The sequence below is a fragment of the Xyrauchen texanus genome, chromosome 15 (assembly GCF_025860055.1).
Source record: "Xyrauchen texanus isolate HMW12.3.18 chromosome 15, RBS_HiC_50CHRs, whole genome shotgun sequence".
Lineage (NCBI taxonomy): Eukaryota > Metazoa > Chordata > Actinopteri > Cypriniformes > Catostomidae > Xyrauchen > Xyrauchen texanus.
The window spans coordinates 15,313,242-15,339,744 of NC_068290.1; the positions used below are offsets into that span (position 1 = coordinate 15,313,242).

The 26,503-nt window shown below is 38.4% G+C and overlaps 1 protein-coding gene across 1 annotated transcript; it reads right to left on the bottom strand.

The window, feature by feature from the left end:
- Window positions 1-11,148: 11,148 nt before the first annotated feature.
- Window positions 11,149-26,285, bottom strand: LOC127655571 (ras-related GTP-binding protein C-like). Its single transcript, XM_052143467.1, has 7 exons — window positions 25,934-26,285; window positions 22,847-23,050; window positions 21,188-21,387; window positions 16,569-16,683; window positions 16,091-16,233; window positions 12,466-12,614; window positions 11,149-12,370 (listed from the first exon to the last, which is right to left on the bottom strand). The coding sequence occupies exons 1-7, from the start codon at window positions 26,111-26,113 to the stop codon at window positions 12,219-12,221; spliced, it is 1,143 nt and encodes a 380-aa protein (XP_051999427.1). The 5' UTR covers window positions 26,114-26,285; the 3' UTR covers window positions 11,149-12,218.
- Between the last annotated feature and the right edge of the window lie 218 nt (window positions 26,286-26,503).

Genomic DNA, 26,503 nt, shown 5'->3' on the forward strand with positions numbered 1-26,503 from the left:
CCTTTTTTCATAGATCAGAGGTGGATATCGGCGCTCAAGAGAGACCCCTAGTGTCGCTTCTCCGACACAACGTGGAGAGAGCGACAGAAGGGGAACTCTGCTTCTAACCACAGGTCGAGAGCTGTCGTTCCAACCACACAATTCTGCGATGCTGTTTGCGAATGTTCGTTGGAATGATGGTTTCGGGTGATGATAACGACGGAACTTGCGACCATAGTTGGCTAATGATGCTTTTGGGAAACGCACCCCTGGTTCACGCTTAGTAGATGCCGCCAATGCAAGTTCAAAACAAAGCGCGCGCGCGCTGTACTGTGATTGGTGACTCGTTTGACCAGTTACGTTTTTATCCACTTATAAATAAAAAGGAACGACTGATTTTGAAAATGTAGTAGAGTAAAAAGTACGATATTTGACTTTGAAATGTAGTGGAGTTAAAGTAAAAGTCTCCCCAAATTTAAATACTTCAGTAAAAGTACAGATACGCAAAAAAGCTACTTAAGTACAGTAACAAATTACATTTACTTCGTTACTGTCCACCACTGATTACCACTACTTTAGCTGTCAAATTAAAATTAAAAAGCATTTAGTGAATGTTTTTATTCAGTCTACAAATGCATATGCATTAGTTCTTCTCTGGATTAATGTCCATGTTTTATCAAAGGCTCTATAATTGTGAGAAACGCTTTTATTAATTTACATTACATTTATGCATTTGATGCATATGCCAAAGTGACTTACAAAGCATTGAAGTTATACATTTTATCAGTGTGTGTGTGTGTGTTCCCTGGGAATCAAACCCATGACCTTTGCATAGCTACCACTGTAACAGTTGAAGTACAGGAACACTTAATCACAGTGAACACTTAATAAACTGATTCACAGTATATCTGATATATGTAACTGGAAGCACAATAACTACAAGGCCTTAAGTGTGAGCAAGTATTAGAGGATCATTTGTAATGCTTGTATAGACATTTTTATTTTTGCTCAGCCTTAACCCTCCTAGGCTGTTCATAGGTCGACACATTGGCTGTTAAATGTAATTTTTAACTGGAAATAGTACATGTGTAACATTTTAGAACATTTATTCTTGCCTGAAGTAATAACAATAAAACTATGCAACTCTTTTACTATTTTAATACACATTGGTGAACTCTCCTCTTCAGTTCACCCCACAGGTTTTCTATGGGGTTCAGGTCAGGGGAATGGGATGGCCATGGCAGAACCTCGATTTTGTTGTCAATGAACCATTTTTGTGTTGATTTTGATGTTTGTTCTGGATAATTGTCCTGCTGGAAGATTTTAAGCTTTCTGGTAGAGGCAGTCAGGTTTTGATTTTTTATCTGTTGGTATTTAATAGAGTACATGATGCCATATAACCAAACAAGATGTCCAGGAACTCTGGCATAAAAACAGCCCCACATCGTTAAAGATCCTCCACTATATTTAACCATGGGCATGAGATATTTTTCGATATGGATACCTCTCTGTGTGTGCCAAACCCATCTCTGGTGTTTGCTGCCAAATAGCTCTATTTTTGTGTCATCGGACCATAGACCCTGGTCCCATTTGAAGATCCAGTAGTGTCTGGCAAACTGAAGATGCTTGAGTTTGTTGTTGGGTGAGAGCAGAGGCTTTTTTCTTGAAACCCTCCCAAACAACTTGTGGTTTTGGAGACTTTCTGGTTCCAAGACCCAACGAATTTCTGTAATTCTCCAGTTGTGATCCTTGGAGAATTGTTGGCCACTTGAACCATCCTCCTCAACATGTGTGGAGACAATCTAGACACATTTCCTCTTCCAGGCTTTCTTAAAGGCACTTCCAACTGGGTGAACCTCAACAATCTTTTGCTGCACATCATAACATTATTATTTGGTCTTACCCATTGTAATGGATGACTAAATGAATTTGGCTTGTGTGTTATCCAAGGGCATACATTTGGCTTGAATATTGGGGGGTGGGGGGGCAGAGTGAAGCATCAACATGTTTCTATTGATCATGGTACATAAATACTTGAGGGGTTGTACTTGCTTTTTATTATTGGGGGGGGGGGGTTACCTGAAGTCATGGCTGAACAATTTTACGTTCCTAGTCACTTACTGTAGGTGTACAAAAAAATGTAAAATGTGAATTGGAATATACTTGTTATAATTTACTCATAATCATTTCTAGAGGTGCCAATTATTGTGGCAAACATGTTTTGGGGAAAAATATTTATTTAATTATTAGATAAATACTATATATGGTTGAAAGTATTTACACTGTAGTAACTGATACTTGATGCAGCACAAGGCAAGATGTAAAATAGCACAAGCCATGACAGGCTGAGAACAGGGACATTGTGCTGTTCCATTCAGGGGTGCTGAAGTGGGCCACACTTCTCAGGGAATCAGCTGAGCGCTCTGGTAGTGACCATGCTGTTCCTGACCAGCGGAGAGATGTTACAGTCTGAGATGTGGTTTCTGTGGGATTTATTACCACTGTGGTGTGCTGTCCTAAACTCTCACACTGCAGCAAAATCCAATCTGCATTGTCCTCGACTCTACACCCCAAGACTTTCTAAACACTCAAACTTCAGTGCACCACCTTTCATTGTAGTGGTTTAAGAATGTGAGATATTTATAGTCTTCTTTTCAGTTTTGTATCCAAGAATTGGCACTGGTCTGTCGCTATGGAGTTCCAACTCACTAGTGCGGGTAGTACTGTGCCAGCAATGTGCTGTTGAGACACTGAAAGGAGTACAGGCGACAGAAAACAGGCTCTCAGGTGAAGGAATGGAGAAAGAGACTTTGATTAGTCCAGCAGTGTCAGTATAAACTTAGAAGACACCATGTGGATGGAAAGACACTGAAAGAGACAGGACAGAGAAGGAAGACAGGAAGACACCAAACGATAGCCAGATAGTTGCAGTGACAGGTAGACTCTGGGAAGAACACCATGGTCACGTCATCGGCCACTAATATAGGAGGTTAGAAAGTAGAGGAAGAGAAAGATCAAGAGGAAACGTGTGAGACATATTTCAAATGTGTACACACGTTCTCCTCTTTTCTGCTTTCAGCTTTCTCTCGCTCTCTCTGGATGGTCATGGCAGCTTCACGTTTGACTGGAAAATCTAGCAAATAACTTGAGGGGTGCCAATCAACTGTTAACTCATGTGGTCCTGTGTTAGTCCTTTGTTGTTTTTATGTAGCACCATGGTCCTGGAGGAACGTTGTCTCGTTTTGCTGTGTACTGTACTAACTGTATATGGTTGAAACGACAATAAAAACCACTTGACTTGACTTGACTTGACTAACAGCCATTGCCATGGTGCATATCACTGTCCCACATCACTGCACCAAACCACATTTGTTATACCCCACAAAAATGTTGCCTAATGAATCCATTCCTCAGCCAGAGCCCTCTTCGCACACTTGCACGCTCTCTGCCTGACCGCCGTCCACCCAATAGGCAGAAAATCCTTACCGATGCGTTGAGTCTGATGAGCATGGAAGGTCGGCAATATGTTTTTCATGATGCCTGTGAATAGGCAATGAGAAAAGGGTGAGTAAAATGATGTGTTTTGCAATGGAGAGCTTGTGTGTGTGTGTGTGTGTTCATGCACTCCGACAGCCTCGGACAGACAAGAGGAACAGGCCATACTAGAGTCAGTGATTATCCAATCCACTGTGTTCCATTAAGTTTAAACAAGCATGGGGTTACGCTTACACACAACTTCTGCACTGGGCTGAACTGTCCAGGACATTGTATCTACATGAGGATGAGACAATGTAATCTGTCGCTGTTCCTTTAGTCACAGTCGACCCAACGCTGCCCATTAGCCGGCTGCTGGCTGACTGCCCCAGCTCGACACGCTCTGATGGCCCAATACAAAAAATACAGGATCCGACCGGCGCCCCTGTCTCACTCTTTACTTCCCTTTTCTCTCTCTCTCCCTCCCCCTCTATGTCTATCATCCTCATACTGTCAGATGTTGGATTTTGTTGGCAAAGCAGCACTCTAATTAAAGAGGGTCAGTGCTGAGGTATGAGTACTGCTTCCCAAGTTTCCTCTGATCTATATGAGAGTAGGATAGGCCTGCGGATCAGCTCCCTAATTCACAATCAGAGTTCTGTTCCTGTAAGGCAGATCTCTTCTCACAGGACAGCTTGCAATAAAAATGGATTGTTGGCCTGCCACAGTGTGCTGTCTTGATGTAAAAAATAACCTGCATATGGCACCTGGCAAAATGGCAGCCGGAGTGGTTGCTTTGTTTAGGAAAAAACAAGCATTGTTTCATCTAACACAATGCTTCTGGGGTTTTTTTTATGAGTAAAAAAACATTATAAATTGCACACCTACAGTGAAAAAAGATAAAAGTGATTACACTGTGACAAATCTCTATCAACACTGCATGATTCAATCTCCAGTGTGTAAACTTGGCAATGGTGCAGAATTACAGTGTCATCCCTTTGCAGTCACAAAAGTATAAACACTTTAGTATTAGGACATTAACATAATCACATGTCAGCATTGCGGTTGGGCAAAGATGTGAAGCAGTCTGTGTTCCCAATTACTAGCCAAGTTTGGTCAATAATGTCTGTGAGCAGAGAGGGCTGTGCAGCCGCGTCAGTTTTGATAAAGTAAAGCAATTTCAGCCATTGCTATTCAGCCAAATTACAGTTGTACATCATGCTGGTTTCTCTCTTATTGTACAAGTGCGTGATGTTAACATTTCATTGGCATGTTGGTCACCACTGAAAGGCTGAGGGAGAGAGACAAGACAAACAATAACTAGCCATAGAGAAAGAGAGATGATTTTTATGGTTTTGTTGATGAACATTGGCGCCATCTAGTGGATTTATAACAGCCTTACAGGGCAATGCTCTGTGTGAAACAGGAAACACAAGCATCACTTACAGTATTTTTTTAGGGGTGTAACGGTTAACGGTAAAGAAATAAAATTAAATTAACTGTACCTTTCGCCATCCACGGGTCGGGAAGCATTGGCACATTGGTCGGTTTACCTCACGTTTAATGACGCAAAGAAAACCATGCGTCATACAGACACACACAGTTACAACCTCCGCTAATGCACCTGAATGGATCTGTAAATGTATACGCTCCACCAGCGTTCGTGGGTCAACTTAATGACATCACTGTTCTGCAAGCATTGTGTGTAGTTAAAATGGCAAGTGGAGAAAATGAAACGCTGATAGAAAAGCCCCCTGCGTTTTTCTTTTTAAAAATTTTCTTTTTGCAGTCAATTACAACAGCGATGGTCAAAAGACGTTTACAAAACAGGCACTGTTTGCAGACATCTTTCGGCATGAGTGCTGTATACTGGTAATATACACCAATAATACGCATGAGGGTTTATTTAAAACGTGCAACCAAGTTCTTCCTGTTTCCTTGCGCGGCTAATCTATCACAATCCTCAATAATGCGCTTTGATTAATGGCATTAAGATGCCGTTATAGTAATACATTGATACATGATTAATAATTTACGCCAACATCACCCAGGGAAAGAGCTGCAGGTGAGCCAAAACTGCACACACTCCCTTCCATTTTTAAGCAGATACTCTGTGTTAATTCGGACAGGCATGAAACTATTACTAAAGGAATTGGCGTGTTCATGTAGGATTTCTACGAATGATTAAAATACTCAATCAGCATTTTAACAACTTCCCTTCTCGTAAATATCCTAATAGCAAGATTATTCCTTCTATAGTGATGTACAGTTCTGAATATTGAATATGTTGAGATGAGTTTGAAGTGCACTTTATGTTGACGCATGTAGCATATTAGTGCAGGTATTAAGCTAAAATTTTGATTTTGTAATTAGAGAAAAATTTAGTTTTTTTTTTTTGTTAAGGACCCTGACAAAAATTAACCATGGTTTTACTATAGTAATATTGTAGTTTCTATATAGTAACCATGATTTTACTATACATTGTGACCATGACAGTAACCATGTTTATATTGTGGTTACTATGATTTTACTACAAATGCCATGGTTAAACTAAGGTTACTGTTGTAAAACAATTATTGTTATTTAAGGGAAATCTGTTGAAGTGTTAACCAAATAGATTATTCTTTGGATTTGGCAGTAATCATTTTTGTTGTTGTTGTTTTTGAACAAAACAAATAATGAACCGTACTGAAACCATGACCCTTAAACCATGATACATACCGAACCGTGAGAAATTCCCCTAGTAATTATGCTGGATTTTTATGTTCTCTAAAAACGCAAACTTGGGTCTGTTTCAAGCAACCATTAAAATAAACACATACAAAAAAAAAAAAGTTGTACCAAGTTAAATGTCACCAGATGAAGTTATAGTTCACCCCAAAATAAATATTCTCTCACTATTTACTCACTATCATCCCAGATATGTATGAATTTCTTCTGCTAAACATAAAGAAAGATTTTTTAGATCTCAGCTCTGTAGTTCCACACAATGCCAAAACTTTGAAGCTCAAAAAGTACATTAAGGCAGCATAAAAGTAATCTATAGGAATTTAGTGGTTAAATCCATGTCTTCAGAAGTTTTATGATAGGTGTGGTGAGAAACATATCAATATTTAAGTCCTTTTTAACTTTAAATATCCACTTTAACATTCACTTCCACATTCTAATTCTTTTGCTTTCGTCAATTCACATTTGCATGCATATCACCACCTATTGGGCAAGGAGGAGAATTTATAGTTTAAAAAAGACATAAATATTTATCTGTTTCACACCCACACCTATCATATCGCTTTGGAAGTAATTAATTAAATCACAGGAGTTTTGTGGATTTCTATTATGCTGCCTTTATATGCTTTTTGGATCTTCAAAGTTCAGGTCACCATTCACATGCATTGTAAGGACCTACAGAGATAAAATATTCTTCTAAAAATCTTAATTTGTGTTCAGCAGAAGCAAGAGTCATACACATCTGGGACAGCATGAGTGTGAGTAAATGATGAGATCATTTTCATTTTTGTGTGAACTGTCTCTTTAAGCTCAGTCCACAGCGTTCTGGTTTACTGTTGTTGTCGATTACCACAAAATAACTTCGACTGGACCCTCGTTTTTGTTTTTTCGTGGTTACAGTAAAGCAATAGAAGTGAATGGGTCCAGTTAATATACATTAAAATACACATTGTTTGGAAAGTATAGTCACAATACGTGTTGACATGATTTTAGTGTGATGAAATCATATTACTAAACTCACCTGTATAGGCTACAGTTTATTAAAATGTAACAACGACGTAAACCCTGTATTCTGATAAACGAGGCGAAATTATTATTATTTGGGAAATTGTGTCACAAATGCTGTCGATTCACATTAACTTGAACCTAGAATTTCTTTCAGATAAGATACTATTTGCTGATTGCTAGTGGTTTTTCTAAGATTAAAAACAATCCCAAAATAAGCTATTTTGATTGTACAATAATAATTATTGTGGTAACTTAACTACGTAATGTGGCAGAAACTATAGCACATAGAACATTTTTGTAAGGGATGCCTTTAACAATAAATGTAGTTTCTAGTTTGGAATTTGATGCAATATTGCAGATGCGGCTGCATTTTTCCTTTTAATTAATTAATGCCCAAAGATTCTATAAATCTAAACCCCGACTCCTAATTGACCAGAATTGTGTTTAATTATTTACGCACAAATCACGTGAAGACAGAAAGTTGCTTGTTTTGGCACAATTTTCTACAGTGCGACAGGCCAGTAACCATTTCAAGGATTAATGCAACATTTCTACAAGAAATTAGAAGCTTAATGAAGTGGATAGAAATGCTGTCATTGTTTTATTGCCTGTAAATTGTGTTCATGTGGGTGTCTCATAATGAATGAGTCGTGACAGTGGCTGCGAGACGTAGCCTATCTGCTTTTATTGGCGTCTTGTGATATAACTGCGTTATTCGAGTTCATATTTAACAAGACTACTCGAGTAATATGTGCTACAGCTAATAGTGGCATTTATAAAAACCGAATTAGGCCTTCACAGCTTCAAAGAAAGAAAAATACAGACCCCCGCCACTTTTGATTTTAGCTAGTTTAATGAGCTCTTTTACCTTTCTTTATTTTCATACAAATTTGAAATGAGGTAAATGAAATATCAAGAATGTTTAATCCGCAGAAGAAAAAAACTGGATCAAACGCTTTGGATATCTTCCTAGAGTGAGTGGGACTTACCTCAGCACCATGAGCAAGTATTTTGTTGAGATATCAACATTTGTAGTGAAGTACGTTGATTAGAATTTAAAGTACTTTGGCGCCCCCAACCGTCAAACAAATTAATTGTTTAAACATTTGGTCAGCTTAGAACGTCGAGGCCAGACGAACCAAAACGGTCGCTTTTTTGCCCTTTGTCCCAATTTGTTGCCATTTAAATTACACAAAACATATTAAGTAATTAGTCTTTAACTGATTGGGGTTCTTAATGGAGTATATGGATGGACTTATGCATGTTGATTTGTGGATATTTCAAATATTTTCTTGCCACAAAACATATGCATTTAGACTACCTTAAGAAACTGTCCCAGTTATGTTTCTCACTGATATGGCTTTAACCACTGGAGTCATATGGATTACCTTTATGTAATTTTTAGGAGCTTGAAAAGGTCAGTTCACCATTCACTTGCATTATATGGACCCAGAGCTGAGATATTATTCTAAAAATCTTCGTTTGTGCTCTGCAGAAGAATGTCATACACATCTGGGATGGCATGAGGATGAGCAAATTATGAGAATTTTGGGATAAACTATCCCTTTAAAAAAAAACAAATCAGCAAGGAGACTGCTGATGTCAAGATTTATAGTGAAAAGGGAATTACATTTACAGTAGGTCTGTTCTCACCCAAAACTGATTGGATAGCTTCAGAAGACAAGATTAAACCAGTGAAGTCTTCTGTGGACTTTGTGCTTTTTGGAGCTTCAAAATTTTGGTCACCATTCACTTGCTGAGATATTCTTCTAAAAGTCTGTTCTGCAGAAAAAAGTAATTCACATCTGGTATGCCATGAGGGTGAATAAATGATGAGAGAATTTTCATTTTGGGGTAAACCATTCCTTTAAACACAGGTAACAGACATCAATTTAGCATTCTCAACATCTGGGCTGCATGGCCAAGCCAATGATAGCACATTAATACTGTTTCAGGTGTGAACAAGTTTATTTCTTGTGAAGGGTATTACCTTAGGCAAAAATGCAAGATATACATTTTGTTTGTACTATATTTTGTCTGAGAAGCAAGAATCACAAGCAAGCTTGAAGATCAAGCAAGCAACAAAGATTCCTAAGATCATCATTAAATGACACATTCATTTGCTCTCACTTGGATCTCATTTAGGTAGTGCTTCTATCCATTATCCACAAATAACCATGATTGCAGGGCAATATATAGCATCTCTATAGACATGCTTGGAATGGATTTATCCGATTCAATATCCTGTCATTTAAGCAATCCTTTATTTTACAGCAAATTTTCTCAAAATCAAAAAATATGCTGATTGGAAGAGTCAAAGCAAAGATTAGGAAGTTTTAATGAGCAACTGTATTGGCACCTCAGAACCGGAATGTACTGCAAGTAATTTAAGTTGACCCTACAAAGTCCTCAGATTGCATGACATACAGGTGAAACTCGAAAAATTAGAATATCTTGCAAAAGTTCATTAATTTCAGTAATTAAACTTAAAGGTGAAACTAATATATTATATAGACTCATTACAAGCAAAGTAAGATATTTCAAGCCTTTATTTGATATAATTTTGATGATTATGGCTTACAGCTTATGAAAACCCCAAATTCAGAATCTCAGAAAATTAGAATATTACATGAAATCAATAAAAAAAAAAAAAAAGGATTTTAAATACAGAAATGTCGGCCCTCTGAAAAGTATAATCATGCATATGTACTCAGGACTTGGTTTGGGCCCCTTTTGCATTAATTACTGCCTCAATGCGGCGTGGCATGGATGCTATCAGCCTGTGGCACTGCTGAGGTGTTATGGAAGACCAAGATGCTTCAATAGCGGCCTTCAGCTCTTCTGCATTGTTTGGTCTCATGTCTCTCATCTTTCTCTTAGCAATGCCCCATAGATTCTCTATGGGGTTCAGGTCAGGCGAGTTTGCTGGCCAATCAAGCACAGTAATACCATGGTCATTGAACCAGGTTTTGGTACTTTTGGCAGTGTGGGCAGGTGCCAAGTCCTGCTGGAAAATGAAGTCAGCATCTCCATAAAGCTTGTCTGCTGAAGGAAGCATGAAGTGCTCTAAAATGTCCCGGTAGACGGCTGCATTGACTCTGGACGTAATAAAGCACAGTGGACCAACACCAGCCGATGACATGGCTCCCCAAACCAACACAGACTGTGGAAACTTCACACTGGACTTCAAGCATCTTGGATTGTGCGCCTCTCCATTCTTCCTCCAGACTCTGGGACCTTGGTTTCCAAATGAGATGCAAAATCTGCTCTCATCAGAAAAGAAGACTTTGGACCACTGAGCAACAGACCAGTTCTTTTTTTCTTTAGCCCAGGTAAGACGTTTGACATTTGAAGCCCATGTCCAGGACCCGTCTGTGTGTGGTGGCTCTTGATGCAGTAACTCCAGCCTCAGTCCACTCCTTGTGAAGCTCCCCCACACATTTGAATGGCCTTTTCCTGACAATCCTCTCCAGGCTACGGTCATCCCTGCTGCTTGTGCACCTTTTTCTTCCACACTTTTCCCTTCCACTTAACTTTCTATTAATGTGCTTTGATACAGCACTTTGAGAACATCCGACTTCTTTTGCAATTACCTTTTGAGGCTTTCCCTCCTTGTGGAGGGTGTCAATGATGGTTTTCTGCACAACTGTCAGGTCAGCAGTCTTCCCCATGATTGTGAATTCAACTGAACCAGACTGAGAGACCATTTAAAGGCTCAGGAACCCTTTGCAGGTGTTTAGCTGATTAGAGTGTGACACTTTGAGCCTACAATACTGAACCTTTTCACAATATTCTAATTTTCTGAGATTCTGAATTTGGGGTTTTCATAAGCTGCAAGCCATAATCATCAAAATTATATCAAATAAAGGCTTGAAATATCTTACTTTGCTTGTAATGAGTCTATATAATATATTAGTTTCACCTTTTAAGTTGAATTACTGAAATTAATGAACTTTTGCACGATATTCTAATTTTTCGAGTTTCACCTGTACATGCCAAGTATTTCATATAACTGAACTGGAGGGCAACAGTCCTGAACAGCATAGCAGTTTTAATTTAATTAGTTAGGATCCCTGACATCCTCTGAGGTAAGTGCAATCACAGTGTCCCAGAGCTCAAATGGAATGGTACAACTCTTCCTGTTTTTAGAGTCTTAAGCACTTTCTCCATGTGTGACATCAGAACATCTGGGCCCCATTCCCAAACCAGTGCATGCGAGTACAGCCACATTTACCCACTCTCTCCAATGCATATAGTCATACACATAAATCTACATGTGCATGCTTACACACAAACGGTCTCCACTACTACCACCACCACCACCAAAAGACATAATCAAAACCACATTTCAAACCCTTTTCAACCTATTTGGTAAACCTTTCAAACACAATAAAGGGGCAGTTTGGTGACCGAGTGTGCATGTGTACTTGGGGCTTGCATCAGGCATGCCTCCACTGCATAAGGCTTCAGAAGTCTTGGTGTACACTCATCCAAAGTGGTCTTCAAATGGGTGCACCACAAATTATTCCACATTCACTTGTTGAGGAGTAAACAACATATGCATTTTAAACTTGGCTATGGTGTTAAAGTGACCAGCAGCATGTCATACAGCATTTATCCAGGTTCTGCCAGGCATTTCAAGCCTGGTTGGCAGCAAGGTTTCTTGCTGTGCTTTTTTTTTTTTATTTAAGTGACTTGCACTTTGTTACTTGTTTGCAGTCTTTTATTTTTGTCTTGAGGAATGGTTTGTTAATGCCTTTGTCACAAAAAAAAGTGTTCCACCTTCTTTTGTGCCTCTTCCCTTCTGTCCTTCTGCAGCTTTGCAAGCTTACCCACATTACATTTAAGCATCTGCCCCCAGCCACTACAGCAAGTTTATTTTAGTGACTTTCAAGTCTTTTGCTTTGCTTATAAAGCTTTTGGGAGCAGAAATGATAGTTGGCATCCTCAGAATGCCTCCCATCCTGTAGTCTTTCTTTTTACCTTTGCCATCGACTCCATACTTCATTATTTTCTTTGTCTCCATCGTTCTACATAGTGCTCCTGGGGGTGCCATTCAAGGCAACGGTCTTCATGAGAGGGGTGCCAGCTGGTTGGCTGCTTGTCCTTGGGGTGGACACTCCCACCTCAAACACCTCATGAATGGCTTTCCGGAAACAGTGGAAATTGTAGTCAATTAGTCCTGTGGCACAACAAGATGAAGAGCATTAAAGAGAACTACTACTAGATAGATATAAACTTACATTTAGAGAATATAACAGAATTCCTGGGGTCTACCTTTGCGCTCAAAGCTCTCTTCTCTCAGGATGCAAACCAGGGCAAGGAATTTGGTGACCTCTTTCAGGTAGAGCACTGTGGTGTTGTTGAGTTTGATGATAGCCATAGACTCCTTATCATATGCACTGCCGCTGCCATCCTCCTTTAATCTACAAAACACACAAATGTTACACTTGATGTTTCCATCAAAGTATTTTTTGCTAAAAATCTTTAGCGCATCATAATAAAGCTGATGGAAATGCAAATTATCACTAAAATGTCAGAAGTGTCAACATATTTTTCCATTTAACTCTTAGCACATAAACTTTGTTGAAAACTGGTTTAGAAACACTTTGTCGAGAAAATTGGCATCAACGCAAAAATGTCACATGACACAAAATCGTTAGCTTGTATGAATCATGCGGGCAAGGTATACATCCTTGGAAGCCAATTTATTGTACGTGATTATGGATTGATCTTAACAGCATATATAGATCTGATGCTGCAATATTTACACTTCCAGGAGTGCCAACACAAATATCTCGCATCATGCACATTGACAAGTGCACTGAAAATAAATTAATGAACAAGGTTTGTGATCAATTTAATCATGGTAGACTTTGAACTTATTTATTAAAAAGTTGCTTTTACACACAATTCAGAATAATAGACAGCAGTCATTGAATTAGCCCACAATACAAACAAAACAACTATTTCTATGCACAAAGATGTTTTAAATTTAAAATAAATACACAATACTAGGACAAAAACATTAGTATGATTTTTTGGGAACAATAACTTTTGAAAAAATAAATGCCAGCAAAATTCCCTGTATGAAATTAAATAAATAACCAAACAAAAAAAAAATATATATATATATATATACACACATTTTTAGACCTATATATGCCTTTTCTTTACACAAACTTTAATTAGCTTTACCCTGTTCTGTAGACGAACAAATTCAGCTGAATGTTCGGCACTTTTCTCAAGACTAGAAACTAGCTTTTGAACATTTTAAAACTTTTAAATCTATCTCTTTACCTCGGATCGCATTTGCTGAGCTTCTTCAGAAAACGTAAATTACAATTATTTTTAGTTCAGTTGGCCGTTAAAAGTTGCAGGACAAATATGTGGGACACAATGCAGTTGTGATGGCGATGATGTAGATTAGATGATTGTTCAAAATAGCCAATTGAATATCAGGAGTGTATTATATATGTAAACCCAAATATTACGCCGCATCAATTTTAATAACCGTGCACACAGCATATATACCTCGATGGATGGTCCATATACCAAGACCGAAATTTCCCCCACTACTTGGTACAGGTTGCCAGATCAAACCGGTCCATGACGATTTGCTTTCGGGTAGAAACCGGTGGCAACATCAGGACCAATATTAGTCAAAACAGAAGGGCAACTGTTCCATTTAGATTGCAATTCCTTGTGAAATTAAAATGACATTAAGATGGCCAATTTCAATGAATTGTTTCAATGAAGGAAATTAGGGACATCTGGGAGGCGAAAGGTAACGACTTAAGATTTGGTTATTGCAAAAAAAAAAAAAAATCTGCCCTTATGTTTGTAGGCATGACATCATCACTTACAGCACTGAATCGATAAAAGTTCATTTGAATGGAAACAGGCACAAGATGGCAAATTTCAGATTTTTTTTTTTATGCATTTTCACTTTGTTGATAATAAAATGGCGCGAAAAGTGGATGGAAACTAGGTTATTGACAAAACATGTTAAAAACATGTCAACTCATACCAGAGTTGTTTTTAAGCCATTTCTTTTATGGCTTGTGATTTGTTCCTTTGTACTTTATGATTTATAATTTACTTGAATAATTGCTTGAAAACTTGAAGCATTTTTTAGATTTACTTAACGACTACATTCCATATTTTGTGTGACCAACAGCACCTATTCAAGGTTTCAAACTTTTTGGAGAATTTTCCACAGTTCTTCTGTCTATTTAAGAAGTCTCAATTGCGGGACCTCGGTAGCTCAGAGAGTAAAGATGCGGACTACTACCTAGGGCTGCCCCCTGATAGTTGACCAAAGGTTAGTTGATGAGAAGAGTCTGGGTCGAACAAGTTGATTGGTTGCAGAAAAAAACCTCACATAAAAGCCGCTGGTTGGACGCTAGGTGATACAATGGGGTAATTTCTGTTAAACATGGTTAGGATTAAGCCAACACAATAAAGCAAGATGCCCTGATATAAAAACTAAAAATTCAAATGAAAATTGAAAAGAATAAGTTCAACTTTTGGAAAGATGGTTTTACAACATTTGTCAACATCTCTCTGGCAAAAAAAAAAAAAAAACCTACTTCATTCATGCAATCTCTACTAGTCAGGTATTTCGTTATCCAGGAAAATACATTGGTTTTGTTCCCTCCTTCACGATCGAGAGAGATATATATATATATATATATATATAAAATAACGTCGGCACCCCTGGGCCGAGTTGGGGGGCTGGGGGTCGGTGAATATTCATGCTTTAGTGATTTTGCATTGAAAATTAGATTAATTTCTTTGAAAAAAAAAAAAAGAAAAAAAAATACATTTTTAAAATTCGAATTGCATAAAATAATGAAGTGATAAAAGAATATATATATATATTATTCTTTTATATATATATACACACACACATTTACCATAAGGCAGGAATCCGTCGTAACATGGCGGAAAATTACTTACACAAATTAAGGCATAAAAACAAATGATAAAAATTTTAAAATAATAATTATAAATCACGGTTCGAGGTGAATGTGTTTGTGTATCATTTAGGGTTTTAATTACAGATGTACAGGCTGCAGATTTGTAGTCACAAAGAACTGCTCTGTGTAAATAAAGAGAACTGAATTCAAAACACCTCCTGAGCTGAGATGTCGGAGGTCATTTGCAGCACTCATAGATGATACGGTTCTTGCAACAATTTTTTTTTAAATAATAAAAAAAAAAAAAAAACACAGAAGACAGAAACAGAGTGAGAATCTTATAGTGTTCCACGAGACTGCACGTCTCCATACATAGACGGATTTTCTGTCATCGGTTCTTAATAATATAATAAAGTGTTTCTTGAAGTGCATCTGTGTGTCTACGGGCAAATTATTTGTAATATTCATTTGATAATAATAATAAAATACATGGGAAAACTAGCCAAATATAGCTTGGCATCGTCAAAGGGAACAGCTATTGGTGATCACTCTGACCATCGTCGATCCCAGAGATCATCGCATGTCGGCACAACCCAAATGTGCATTTCTCTCTATAAATTAACAAAATGTTCAGACAGTCTCCTTGCTGGTTTTTTACGACACCGAATCATTACAGCTTTTGCCAGTGTCACTATGGCTCGCGTCGTTTGTGTGCGCTTGTAAAATGTATATTTTAAAGGCTCATTATTACGTTTTAATATTTCTCTGTAATGTAGAACAGTGTTAGCAATATTACTTTCAACATTCTTTCTCAGCCCTGGAACTCAAACCATTTTCTGGTGCGCTAAAGCTGAAGAGCTAAATAATCATCATAAGACAAATGTTTTTGTGAAACATCCTATGTGCCTAAAACTTTTGCAAAGTATTGCATGCATTCCAATACAAGTACCTATTAAAAAAAAAAAAAAAAGTATTCTCACCCATAAATACAGGAGACGTCGATTACCACATCGATCATGTCACAGCAGAGCTCATAGGACTGCATGTCCACCGGTGAGCTGTCGGTGGCAATGTAAATCTTACTGACAACATCAAACAGGAAGGCCTTCTCGATCCCTGAATTCTATTAGCAGAGAAACATGCATACACAAACGTATTACATAATGCCCTGCAGGGTTTGATCATACAGCAGTGAGCATAAAAAAAAACATGCATAAGCATGAACGTGTTAGAGACGGAAAGCAAAAAAGCCATTTCCTCACACAAGGGGACTATTTTCTTACCAGCTGTCTGAAAACACAGTATAGTCTTCACAGTCTAGACACTTAAGTACATGCAACACAAAGTATTAAATAATATGAAAATATATACAAAACGTAAAAATATGACCATCATTACGGTAGCACAGCCCAGATCGAACCCCCCCAAAAATGTGAGTCTTGAGGTAGAGGCACATACAGATATAAAGATGTTAAGAAGGTTCTCCAGAGTGGGAAGCTGAGGGATGAGTTTCTGCACCACTTTACTGAAGGCCTCAAAGATGGAGTGATCATAGATACTGGTCAAATAGAAACTGTGGAGGACAGAAGAAAAACAAAATTCTTACGATCAAACAGAATGTCCAGGGTGTGAAACAGCAGTTCTGAACAAACATCCGATATTTAACTATTGCCACCTAAATGACAGTTAATGATTTATCTTATTTTCACACTTACTACTGGACTGTATTACGCAAAAGTTACTATGGTTGCCAACCAATTCTGATATTTGATTTACCACAACAGTCACAGATCGAATATTGTTGTGTGTGTGTGTGTGTGTGTGTGTGTGTGTGTGTGTGTGTGTGTGTGTGTGTGTGTGTGTGTGTGTGTGTGTGTGTGTGTGTGTGTGTGTGTGTGTGTGTGTCTATACATCCATCTGGTTCTAAACGTCAACCCAGGTTCTAAAAGTTGATATCTTCTAAAACAGTAGTTCTCAACCGGTGGGGCGCTCCCCCCTCCCGGGGGGGCGCGAGTAGGCTACGATGGAAGGGGGAAAAAAAAAATTTTTTGGGCACATTTTTTTTTATCACTAAACTACTGTCATAAAAAGTTATAGTTTTGTATATACATAACTCCTGAATAAAAATTAAAATGTGTTTGGACTGATTTAAAAAAAAAAAAAGTTCTTAACAAATTTGATTGGTTTGTCGATAGTGAGCGCAAATGCAGGTGATAAGCATAAGCGGTTTCATTAAGTGAGTCACTGAGTCGTTCATTCAAACGATTCGTTCAAACGGCCGATTCATCAAGAATGAGACAGATGTTTGTGAATGGGTCATTGAATCTTTGACTCAACCGATTCATTCACAACACTGAATCATTCAAAACATGATTGAGTATTGCTGTGAGATGCGCTATGCTAAATAAATAACAATACATTGTTGTAACAGCAATATCTCAAAGTTTTGTTTTTCACTGTAAAAATGTCATGATTTGCCAATGCAAAGAGTGTGCCGCCACCTTTTCCCCCCACTTCAAGCACTGATTATATCACAAACAAATCATCCTCCTGGCGGCTTTTTTTTTTGTCAAAAGCGACAAATCCAGCGACTTTTACTGGTGTTTTTGGAGACTTTTGTGGTGTTTGGAGACTCGAAAGCACGAATCACTCTGCAGTTAGGTCTACTGTGCGCAATGAACAGCAGGTGCTGCCGTGAGCCCCTATCCCGTCCAAAAGCACTCACAGGCGGTCAGTCTCTCAGTAGCCTCACGCAGCAGTCAGAGAGGAGACACACACACACCCCTCCGCGTCCAGGCTGCAAATGAATCGCGCATGCGCACGGCCGCCGCCGTTCCCGCCCTGGCTTACAGAGCGGGGTATAAATGTAAATGTTCACTCACACACAAAAATAAATCACTGCATTTAAATTGACTCACGACATAGCTTTCCATTCACTCTAGTCTAGTCTCTTGCCAAGTTCGCTTGTGCCAGCTCTCGCTAGTCTTATCAATCTCGATTTACATAGGCCTTTACTACAAAACCCCAACATTCTTTTAAGATTAGATCAAATCTCAGCCCTAGCCAGTATTTTTTTTTTAAACTGAAAAAAGGCGATTGCGGAGGATGTCCTGTTTTGCCGGACTCTTCAGTCGCACACTACAGGAGAAGCCATTTTCAATGTCCTTGATATTTTTATCCGTGAAAATGGTTTGGCTTGGGACCGATGCATTGGCCTATGCACGGATTGTGCGCAGGCAATGACGGGGCGTGAGCGTGGCCTAGCTGCTCGCGTTCAGCAAGTAGCTCCATTGTGAAATGGACACATTGCATGGTCCATCGCGAAGCACTAGCTGCTAAAAAAAAATGACGTTTCTCTTTGACTCAGTGCTGAACCAATCAAATCACGGCCGCTAAACTCTCACTTGTTTGGGGTCCTCTGCTAGGAGATTGGGTCAGGGCACGAACAGCTGCTTCTGCACACTGAAGTTCGCTGGCTCTCCAGGGTGCGGGTGTTACAGTGGTTGTATGAGCTGCGAGAGGAGGTGAAGTGGTTTTTGACAGAAATCAAATCAGATCTGGCGAAGCATCTGGATGACACTATGTGGCTTGCGTCTCTGTCCTATTTGGTCGATATATTTGACCGCTTGAATGGCCTCAACCTGTCTTTGCAAGGCCGCGAAACTCTTATTTTGCTCCTTGCAGGCAAAGTGCAAGCCTTCACACAAAAACTAGACCTCTGGCATGGCCGCATCAGTCGAGGGAACTACGACATGTTCCCCAGCCTTGCAGACTTTATCACTGATGCAGGCACGTCACACGATTTCTCCTCCCTATTTCAATCAGCGTCTGAGCACCTGTCAGCAATGAGAAAACAATTTGCGACGTACTTTAAAGAGGATTATCGCTCTTTTGCGTGGGTTCGAGATCCGTTTGTGTGCACCGCAAACGAGCTATCAATTGATATGCAGGAACAGCTTATTGAGCTGAAGAGTGACAGTAGACTGAAGGAACTCTTTAGCTCCTGCCCTCTTTCGTCATTCTGGGCAGCATTGATGCAGGAATACCCTGAACTCTGTGACGTCGACTTGAAGATTCTCCTTCCTTTCGCCTCGACATATTTGTGTGAGGCAGGATTCTCAAAAACGACTGCACTCAAAACGAAATACCGCAATAGTGCACAAATCGAGGATGATTTGAGGCTATGTTTATCAAACATTGAGCCAAGAATTGGGGATCTTTGCAAGGCAAAGCAGGCTCAGGTCTCACATTAACATCACCTACCAGCAAGCTTCTGTAAAAAATGCAGATGATGCCTACTATTAGGCCTAGTAATAATAAAGCATAAATTAATATCAGAGGTCTGGTGCCAATTCCCAATTATACCAATAACCTAGTAATGATGATGATAGGCCTACTACTACTCATAATAATAATGCCTGCTAACAACAACAACAACAACCCCAAAGGTTGAGAACCCCGGTTCTAAAAGATTCTCCACTCAACTCTTACTGTTACATGACAGATAGGCTATGTTTGTTCTGAATTAATCAGAAATGTGGCATGTCAAAATATTAGATGGGTGCATTAGGCCTTGCAGTGTAAATGCAGGCCATTTGTAATCAAGTTTAAGCAGACAACTCGGCTGCCAAACAAACAAAATTGTCTTAAGGACAAAGAACAGCAGAATCTGCTAGAACAGAAGTAGCAATCTCTCTACACACAGAATTTCACTAACAAATGAGAACTATACAACAAGTATAACAAATACAAAATAATTAAAACATCAGTTTTGGACACCACAAGAGGAGGCAACTAAAAAAAAAAAAAAAAACCAGCACCTCAAATAAGGAAGTCTAAATTTCTATATTTATACGAGTCTTAAATAATTAAAATTAATTCTGAATAAATTATGCAATCTTAACAAAGCAATCTTCTGCACTTAAACAATACACACTACCAGGGTTGTGTTGCAAAGGTCATGGAAGAATCTGACACTGTCGATCACAATATGCAGAACATCCTTGAAGAATGCTTGCTATTCACCCTCGCTTGTTCACGAGGCACGGACCACTCAATCCTTCAACTGCACAGATTTCACAGAACAGAACTGCTGGAAAACAAGCTTCTTTCTTCTTTAGCAGTTTTACCTTATGAGAGGTAGAAATCCAACTTCATTCCACCTCACAGATCCAACACCTCAATACATACTACATATCCAAACATGTCTCCAACAGCACTAGATACAACTGCATCTGTACTACATTCTTCTTGGCACACAGGCTTACAATATGAATGTTCTTGAAATATGTTTAAGTAAACATACCTGCAGAGAGCACAATGTAAATGTAAAAAATCCTCTAAAAATGCTGTAAACATTCATTTAAAAAGGAAGACATTTAGCAGACTCTTATCCAGGATGACTTACAAATGTGCTTTAGCTTTTGGTGTAATATCATGAGATTCTCTCGCTTAAGTGAAGATGGTAGTAAAACCATGTAAGCTTGATCCGATCGAGCCATGAGAGGCACTTTTACATTTTAATAAGCCAATTAATATTGCAAATGTATATAAAATCACTGAGATTTAACATTGCTCATAAAATACTAACATGGTGGTTTCCTTAGAGAAAAACGTTTCTACATGAAGTCCATTATACCATCATGATGTCAGCGGCAGAGTGACTCGGACTAAACCGATTTCCATGCTTTCAGTGTAATAAAACAAACAAACCAGTTCAAAGGAAAAGTCTCTTTAATATAGAACCCTTGCAGAGAGTAGTATATGTAACATTTAAGCATAAATAATTCATTTAATTTTTAAAACCAAATAAACCGTTTTCAGTTCAGAAACATCTTTTCAGACAGAAAGTAGCTGTTCAGCAAAATGAAAACATTGAGAATGTCATATTTAAAAAAAAAAATAATGTAATACATTTACCACGTGTCTATACACCAGTGTCAGATTTCTGTACTTGTTTATCACATCCCAAAAATAGTGGGCCACTTATAGGCCATGAATAATTTAATATCCATTTACACAATGCAAGCCAATCAACAGAATAACAGATAAATATGGAAAAATATAGATTTGTTTACCTAAGATGTAGTTTCTCCAAGCTGGCATCAGCCAGGTCATCATTAGCCCTCTGGTGTATGTCCCTCTGGGTCTCAATCTTGTGATCGTCAGAAAGACCGTCCACTTTATGGATGAACACTTCGAAGTTAATCTCAGGGTTTACCCTGTAGGCCCGTGACACTGTTAGGTGGAGTCGACTGAGGGCCTCTACATAGTCATCCTATGACACAGAGGAAAAATGCATCATGCCGTGAGTAGCCATAGGTCGAGACTTACAAATCCAGATCTGTGTTATTTTGACTCCTGTAGTAAACAATATAGGAATTAGCAACATGCATGACAGTGGTTGGTCAGGTAATTTAAAGTTACATTTTATAGATATTTCCATAAAAAGCAAGGTAGAATTACAAAGATAACTTATGCAAGAAAATACCCATTTCCACAAATAGCAGAAGGACAGGAAATGCTCTTTTTGGTATAAAACATGACTTCAAACATACTTCTGTAATATTACAGACTGCTATAGTTCCACAAACTGCTGCAGTTCTATAGAAATTGTGATATTATCCACATCCTTTAAAATCCACTTTCAGCTAGAGAAAGTGATGCCGAATTGCTGAGAAATTATACAGATATATTACATTTAAGCAGTAAACGTAGCTAATGACACCCAAATGCAGAAACAAAGAGGCCATCTTGTTCCTGTGGTTACCTAAATCCAATAAGATACAGTAAGCTAAACCTCAATGGCAAACAATAATCAATTAAATGAAACCAGAAAGTCAACTCTATGCCACAACCTAAAAAGCTAACCGTTTATAACCATTAAGACATTAAAATTATCAGAAAACATAATCTTTAAAAAAAAAAAAACTGATTCTCTATAAAAAGCTTTAAGGGATAGTTCACCCAGTCATTTCTGTTCTGCAAAAGAAAGTCATACACATCTGGGATGGCATGAGGGTGGGTTAATGATGAGTGAACTGTACCTTTAAAAACAATTCTTGACAGCATAATTGTAGGAAAAAAATTTTATTGATTATTTATTTATTTTTCTCCCCAATTTGGCATGCCCAATTCCCAATGCACTCTAGGACTTTGTGGCAATGTAGTGACTTAATCTGTGTGGCAGAGGATGAATCTCAGTTGCCTCCACGTCGGAGACAGTCAATACATTCGTTACCGCGGAGACCTAGCATGCGTGGAGGCTAACGCTATTCTCAATGGCATCCATGCACAACTCACCACGCGCCCCACCGAGAGCAAGAACCAAATTATAGCAACCACGAGGAGGTTAACCCAACGTGACTCTACCCACCCTAGCAACCGGGCCAATTGGTTTCTTAGGAAGCCTGACTGGAATCACTCAGCACACCCTGGATTTGAACTTGCGACTCCAGATGTGGTAGTCAGTGTCTTTGCTTGCAGAGCTACCCAGGCCCCTCATTTTGAAACATTATATTATATCATCAAACCTTGAGAAGCAAATTTTTATGTTGGAAGGTTTTTCCCTTTCAAATATGATATAAAAACAACCCCCCAAAAAAAAACATATACCACCATCGCTGACCAGTACTTGTAATTGTAATCTTCTAGGATATGGATTACTCAATTTATTCACTACCATGTAATTTGGGTATGAACTGCAATTAGTCAGGAATTGAATATCCCTGTTTCACCTGTGCATCAATGACAAATATCAAGGCCCCGGTTCCTCTGAAAATCATCTCATAGTCAAAGGTTGCATCAAAAAAGTCCACTTGTCCAGGGAAGTCCCAGATCTGGAAGTTGACAAAGGAGCTGCTGGAGATGTCATCTTTATAGATCTTGTTGGTGCTCTCCAGAAAGAGGGTCTCATTGGGGGACATCTTATGAAACACCACCTAATTAAAGATATTGTATTATACTTAAATTGAAAGCATTTTAAAAGTGGCACAATATAAAAAGTGGGAGCATAATAAAGTCAAAAATTAGTGAAACATAACTATAAGCCCAGTCACATTCACAGCCTAAGAAGAGCTTGCAAGGTTTAGGGTGCTCAAACAACTGCTATATTCTTAACAGTCAAGATTATCGAAGACATTTTAAATATTGATTTTCATTATTGGCTATATTTTCTAAATCAACATCAAATAATTTTACATATCATAACACACAGGCAACACACTCATATGCCTCAACTAATCCACAAAAACAATTAATCTCCTATTGTTAAGTTGCACAAAGACAGCCACTGGTTTGTATCGAGAGCTTTTTTTTAAAACATCCCACTGGAAGAGAAAGTGCATATAGATAAGGGAGTTCCAAAATTATCTACTCCTAGATGTTAAAGACATTTCAGAAATAATTTCAGTGGTAAAAGACCATTTCTTATAAACTCACTCATCTAAACTATAAAATACACTTCCTGGCCAAAAAACACAAATCATTTTATTGTGTTTTAGAAGGGGCAAATAATTGGCCAGCATTAAGCAAAGAAAACAACTGAGAATGCTGAAATTGGGTTAAGAACTGTCCAATGCATTATTAAAACCGAAAAAGATAGTGGTGAAAGTCAGCTTCACGGAAATGTTGGCAGAAAAAAAATCTTGTATGATCGTGATCGGAGATCACCAAAATGCTTGAAGTCACACTGTAAAAAAAAAAAATTAAATAAATTATAAAATGTAAAAAAAACATATTGACATTAGAACTCGTTTAATAGTGAAACTAAGAGCATTTCCAGATGCAAAATGTGACGAGAATTTACAGGATTTTGACTAAACAGCTGTGTGGCCACAAAAAGCCACTAGTTAGTGAGGCTAATCGGAAAGAAAATGTATTCAATTTGATAGGGAGCATAAAGACTGGACTATAGAGCAAGGGAAAAAGGTAATGTGGTCTTGATTTCCCCAATTCAAGCGATGGGCGCGTCAGGCAAGGGAAGCGCATGAAGCGATGCCCCCGTCATGTATAGCGTCCACTGTAAGCCTCTGGAGGCAGTATTATGATCTGGGGTTGCTTCAGTTGGTCAGATCTAGGCTCAGCAATGTTATGCTGCAATAAAATAAAGTCAGCCGACTACCTGAATGAACTGAATTTTTTCTCTAACAGAACAGACATATACCAGGATGACAATGCCAAGATTCATGGTTCAGGGAGCATGATGAATCATTTTCAAACATGAACTGGCCACCATAAAATAATGATCTTAACCCCATTGAAAGTCTTTGGGATGTGCTGGAGAAGACTTTATGGAGTGGTTCGACATCAATACAAGATCTCGGCCAAAAATTAATGCAACTCTAGATGGAAATAAATGTTGTGACATTGCATAAGTTTGTCAAAACAATGCTATGAAGAATGCACAACATAATCAAAGCTAGAGGCCGTCCAATGAAATATAGGAGTATGCAACTTTTTTTTTTTGGCCAGGCGGTGTTTATCATTCATCTTTGTTATGAGGGTGTGGGTGAGGCCGAATGTGTGAGGCAGACTGTCATTAAATCTGTCAAGAAATAGTCTTGGTCATAATCATTGCAAAAGAAATATGCAATTAGGACCATTAGGATATGTTGCATTGTGATATTATTTTTTAGGGCACTTTAGCACATTTTATCCCACAATTCTCATCACCATAAAACATCCGGACGTTTACTTTAAAGGAATATTCCGGGTTCAATAAAGCATTTGTTGAATAATATTGATTACCACAAAAAATATATATATATTTTGACTCCAAAATCGAGATTTTTAGAGGGTTTAAATGCATAAATGTGAATATTATAATTTCACAAAAGCACATATGAATTCCTCTGTTAAAACTTGTGTATTTTATGGAGTTGTATAACTCATTGATTTTATGGTAATTTTAGGGTTTTCACCATTATGTTGTCATGGCAAAATTGACTACCCTCACACAGAAAATTTTAGAAAGTTATTTTATCACACTAAAATCATATTAACACACATGTTGTTAACATCTTGTGGCTAAACTTTTGAAACGGTGTGTTAATATTTTAATGTTAACGGATTGGCCCCATTCACTTCTATTGTAAGTGTCACACTAGTTATATTTTTGCCTCTTCATAAAAAAAATTAAAATAAAAAGCAGGGATAGTCTTAATGTATGCATTTTTAAAAGATGCTCTTGTAAAATGAATTTTTAATTACAAACAGCGAAAATGAAAGGCCAAGAGACAAATATGACGTAAATAAATATCATAATAGCAATCTTTTTTTATTTTTGCGTTAATGAGAATTGCGGGTAAAATGTGCCTAAATGTAATGAAAATACCTTTATAATGTAAAAATGAATCTTAAATGGCCACTTAAAGCATGCTTAATTTTATCTGTATACAAAATATAATTTTCTTGTTAGCTTCTTTTGATTTTGGCGAAGAAACAGAAATGTTTCATGACATGTTCCGTGACAACCAAACATGAATAAGCATTTCACAATTTGATATGAAGAGATCACGTGCCACATAAATGCCGGGTGAGGGCGAGTTATCACAAAATATGTGATGTACATATGTAGTTCTAAGCCAAATTAATGTGATGTATGCAAGGCCTGTACGGTGTCCAATCAATGTTTTTATGAATGTATCTCTGGGTAAGAACTGGATTGGCTGTAATGGCTGAGGTTTTAGTGAGCGGAGGGCAGCCTGGGAAGGCTCTGACTGTCCGAATAGCCAGATAGCCAGCGACTCCGCGCCGGTTCTAACTTGCTCGACTAGAGAAGTCAACAGGGAAGGGGAGTCTTGTACACCATCTCTTCCTCCTACCTTCTGGATAGACGACTTTCCGCTCCTCCTCAACCCCATGAGCAGAATTCTCGGTTTGCTGTCGGAAGATGTAGGACTATCCTCGATGTCCTCCTCCTCATCTCCATAGCCGAAATCTTTGGGAAACGAGTCCGCCGCCCCGTAGCTGTCCGCAAGCGGTGCCTCGTACTGGATCGACATGTTAACCCCCCTCCCCAACCACTTTAACCCTTGCCAATTATAGCGCACAGCTGTCGCGCTATAATCAGCACGAAATAAATTTTGAGTGAACACACATAAAACCTCTTTAGAGTATTAACGAAGAACAACCTTGTAATGTGTTCTCCTTTAAATTTGCGGTCTCTTGTGTTTTCCTTCTCGACCAAACACCCACTGAAGATTGACACTCAAGTATGATTGGGCAGCCGTCAGGTGACTCATATTCTGATTGGCTCTATGACGTGTCACTCTACTGGGCTATTGAAAAAAGGGGGCGGATCGTTCCTAGTCATGTGTTTCGTGGTCACATGACAAACTTTTTTTTTTGAACGGTGTCTTTTTGCGACCTTTCACCTGAAATTTTTGTTTTTA

Excerpts from the sequence above, each read along its gene's own strand:
- LOC127655571 (XM_052143467.1), bottom strand. The coding sequence starts at position 26,113 with ATGTCGATCCAGTACGAGGCACCGCTTGCGGACAGCTACGGGGCGGCG. Across the intron at positions 16,684-21,187 it reads TTGGAGAAACTACATCTTAG|TTTCTATTTGACCAGTATCT; the intron begins GTAAACAAATCT and ends TGTCCTCCACAG. Across the intron at positions 12,371-12,465 it reads AGAGAGCTTTGAGCGCAAAG|GACTAATTGACTACAATTTC; the intron begins GTAGACCCCAGG and ends GTTGTGCCACAG.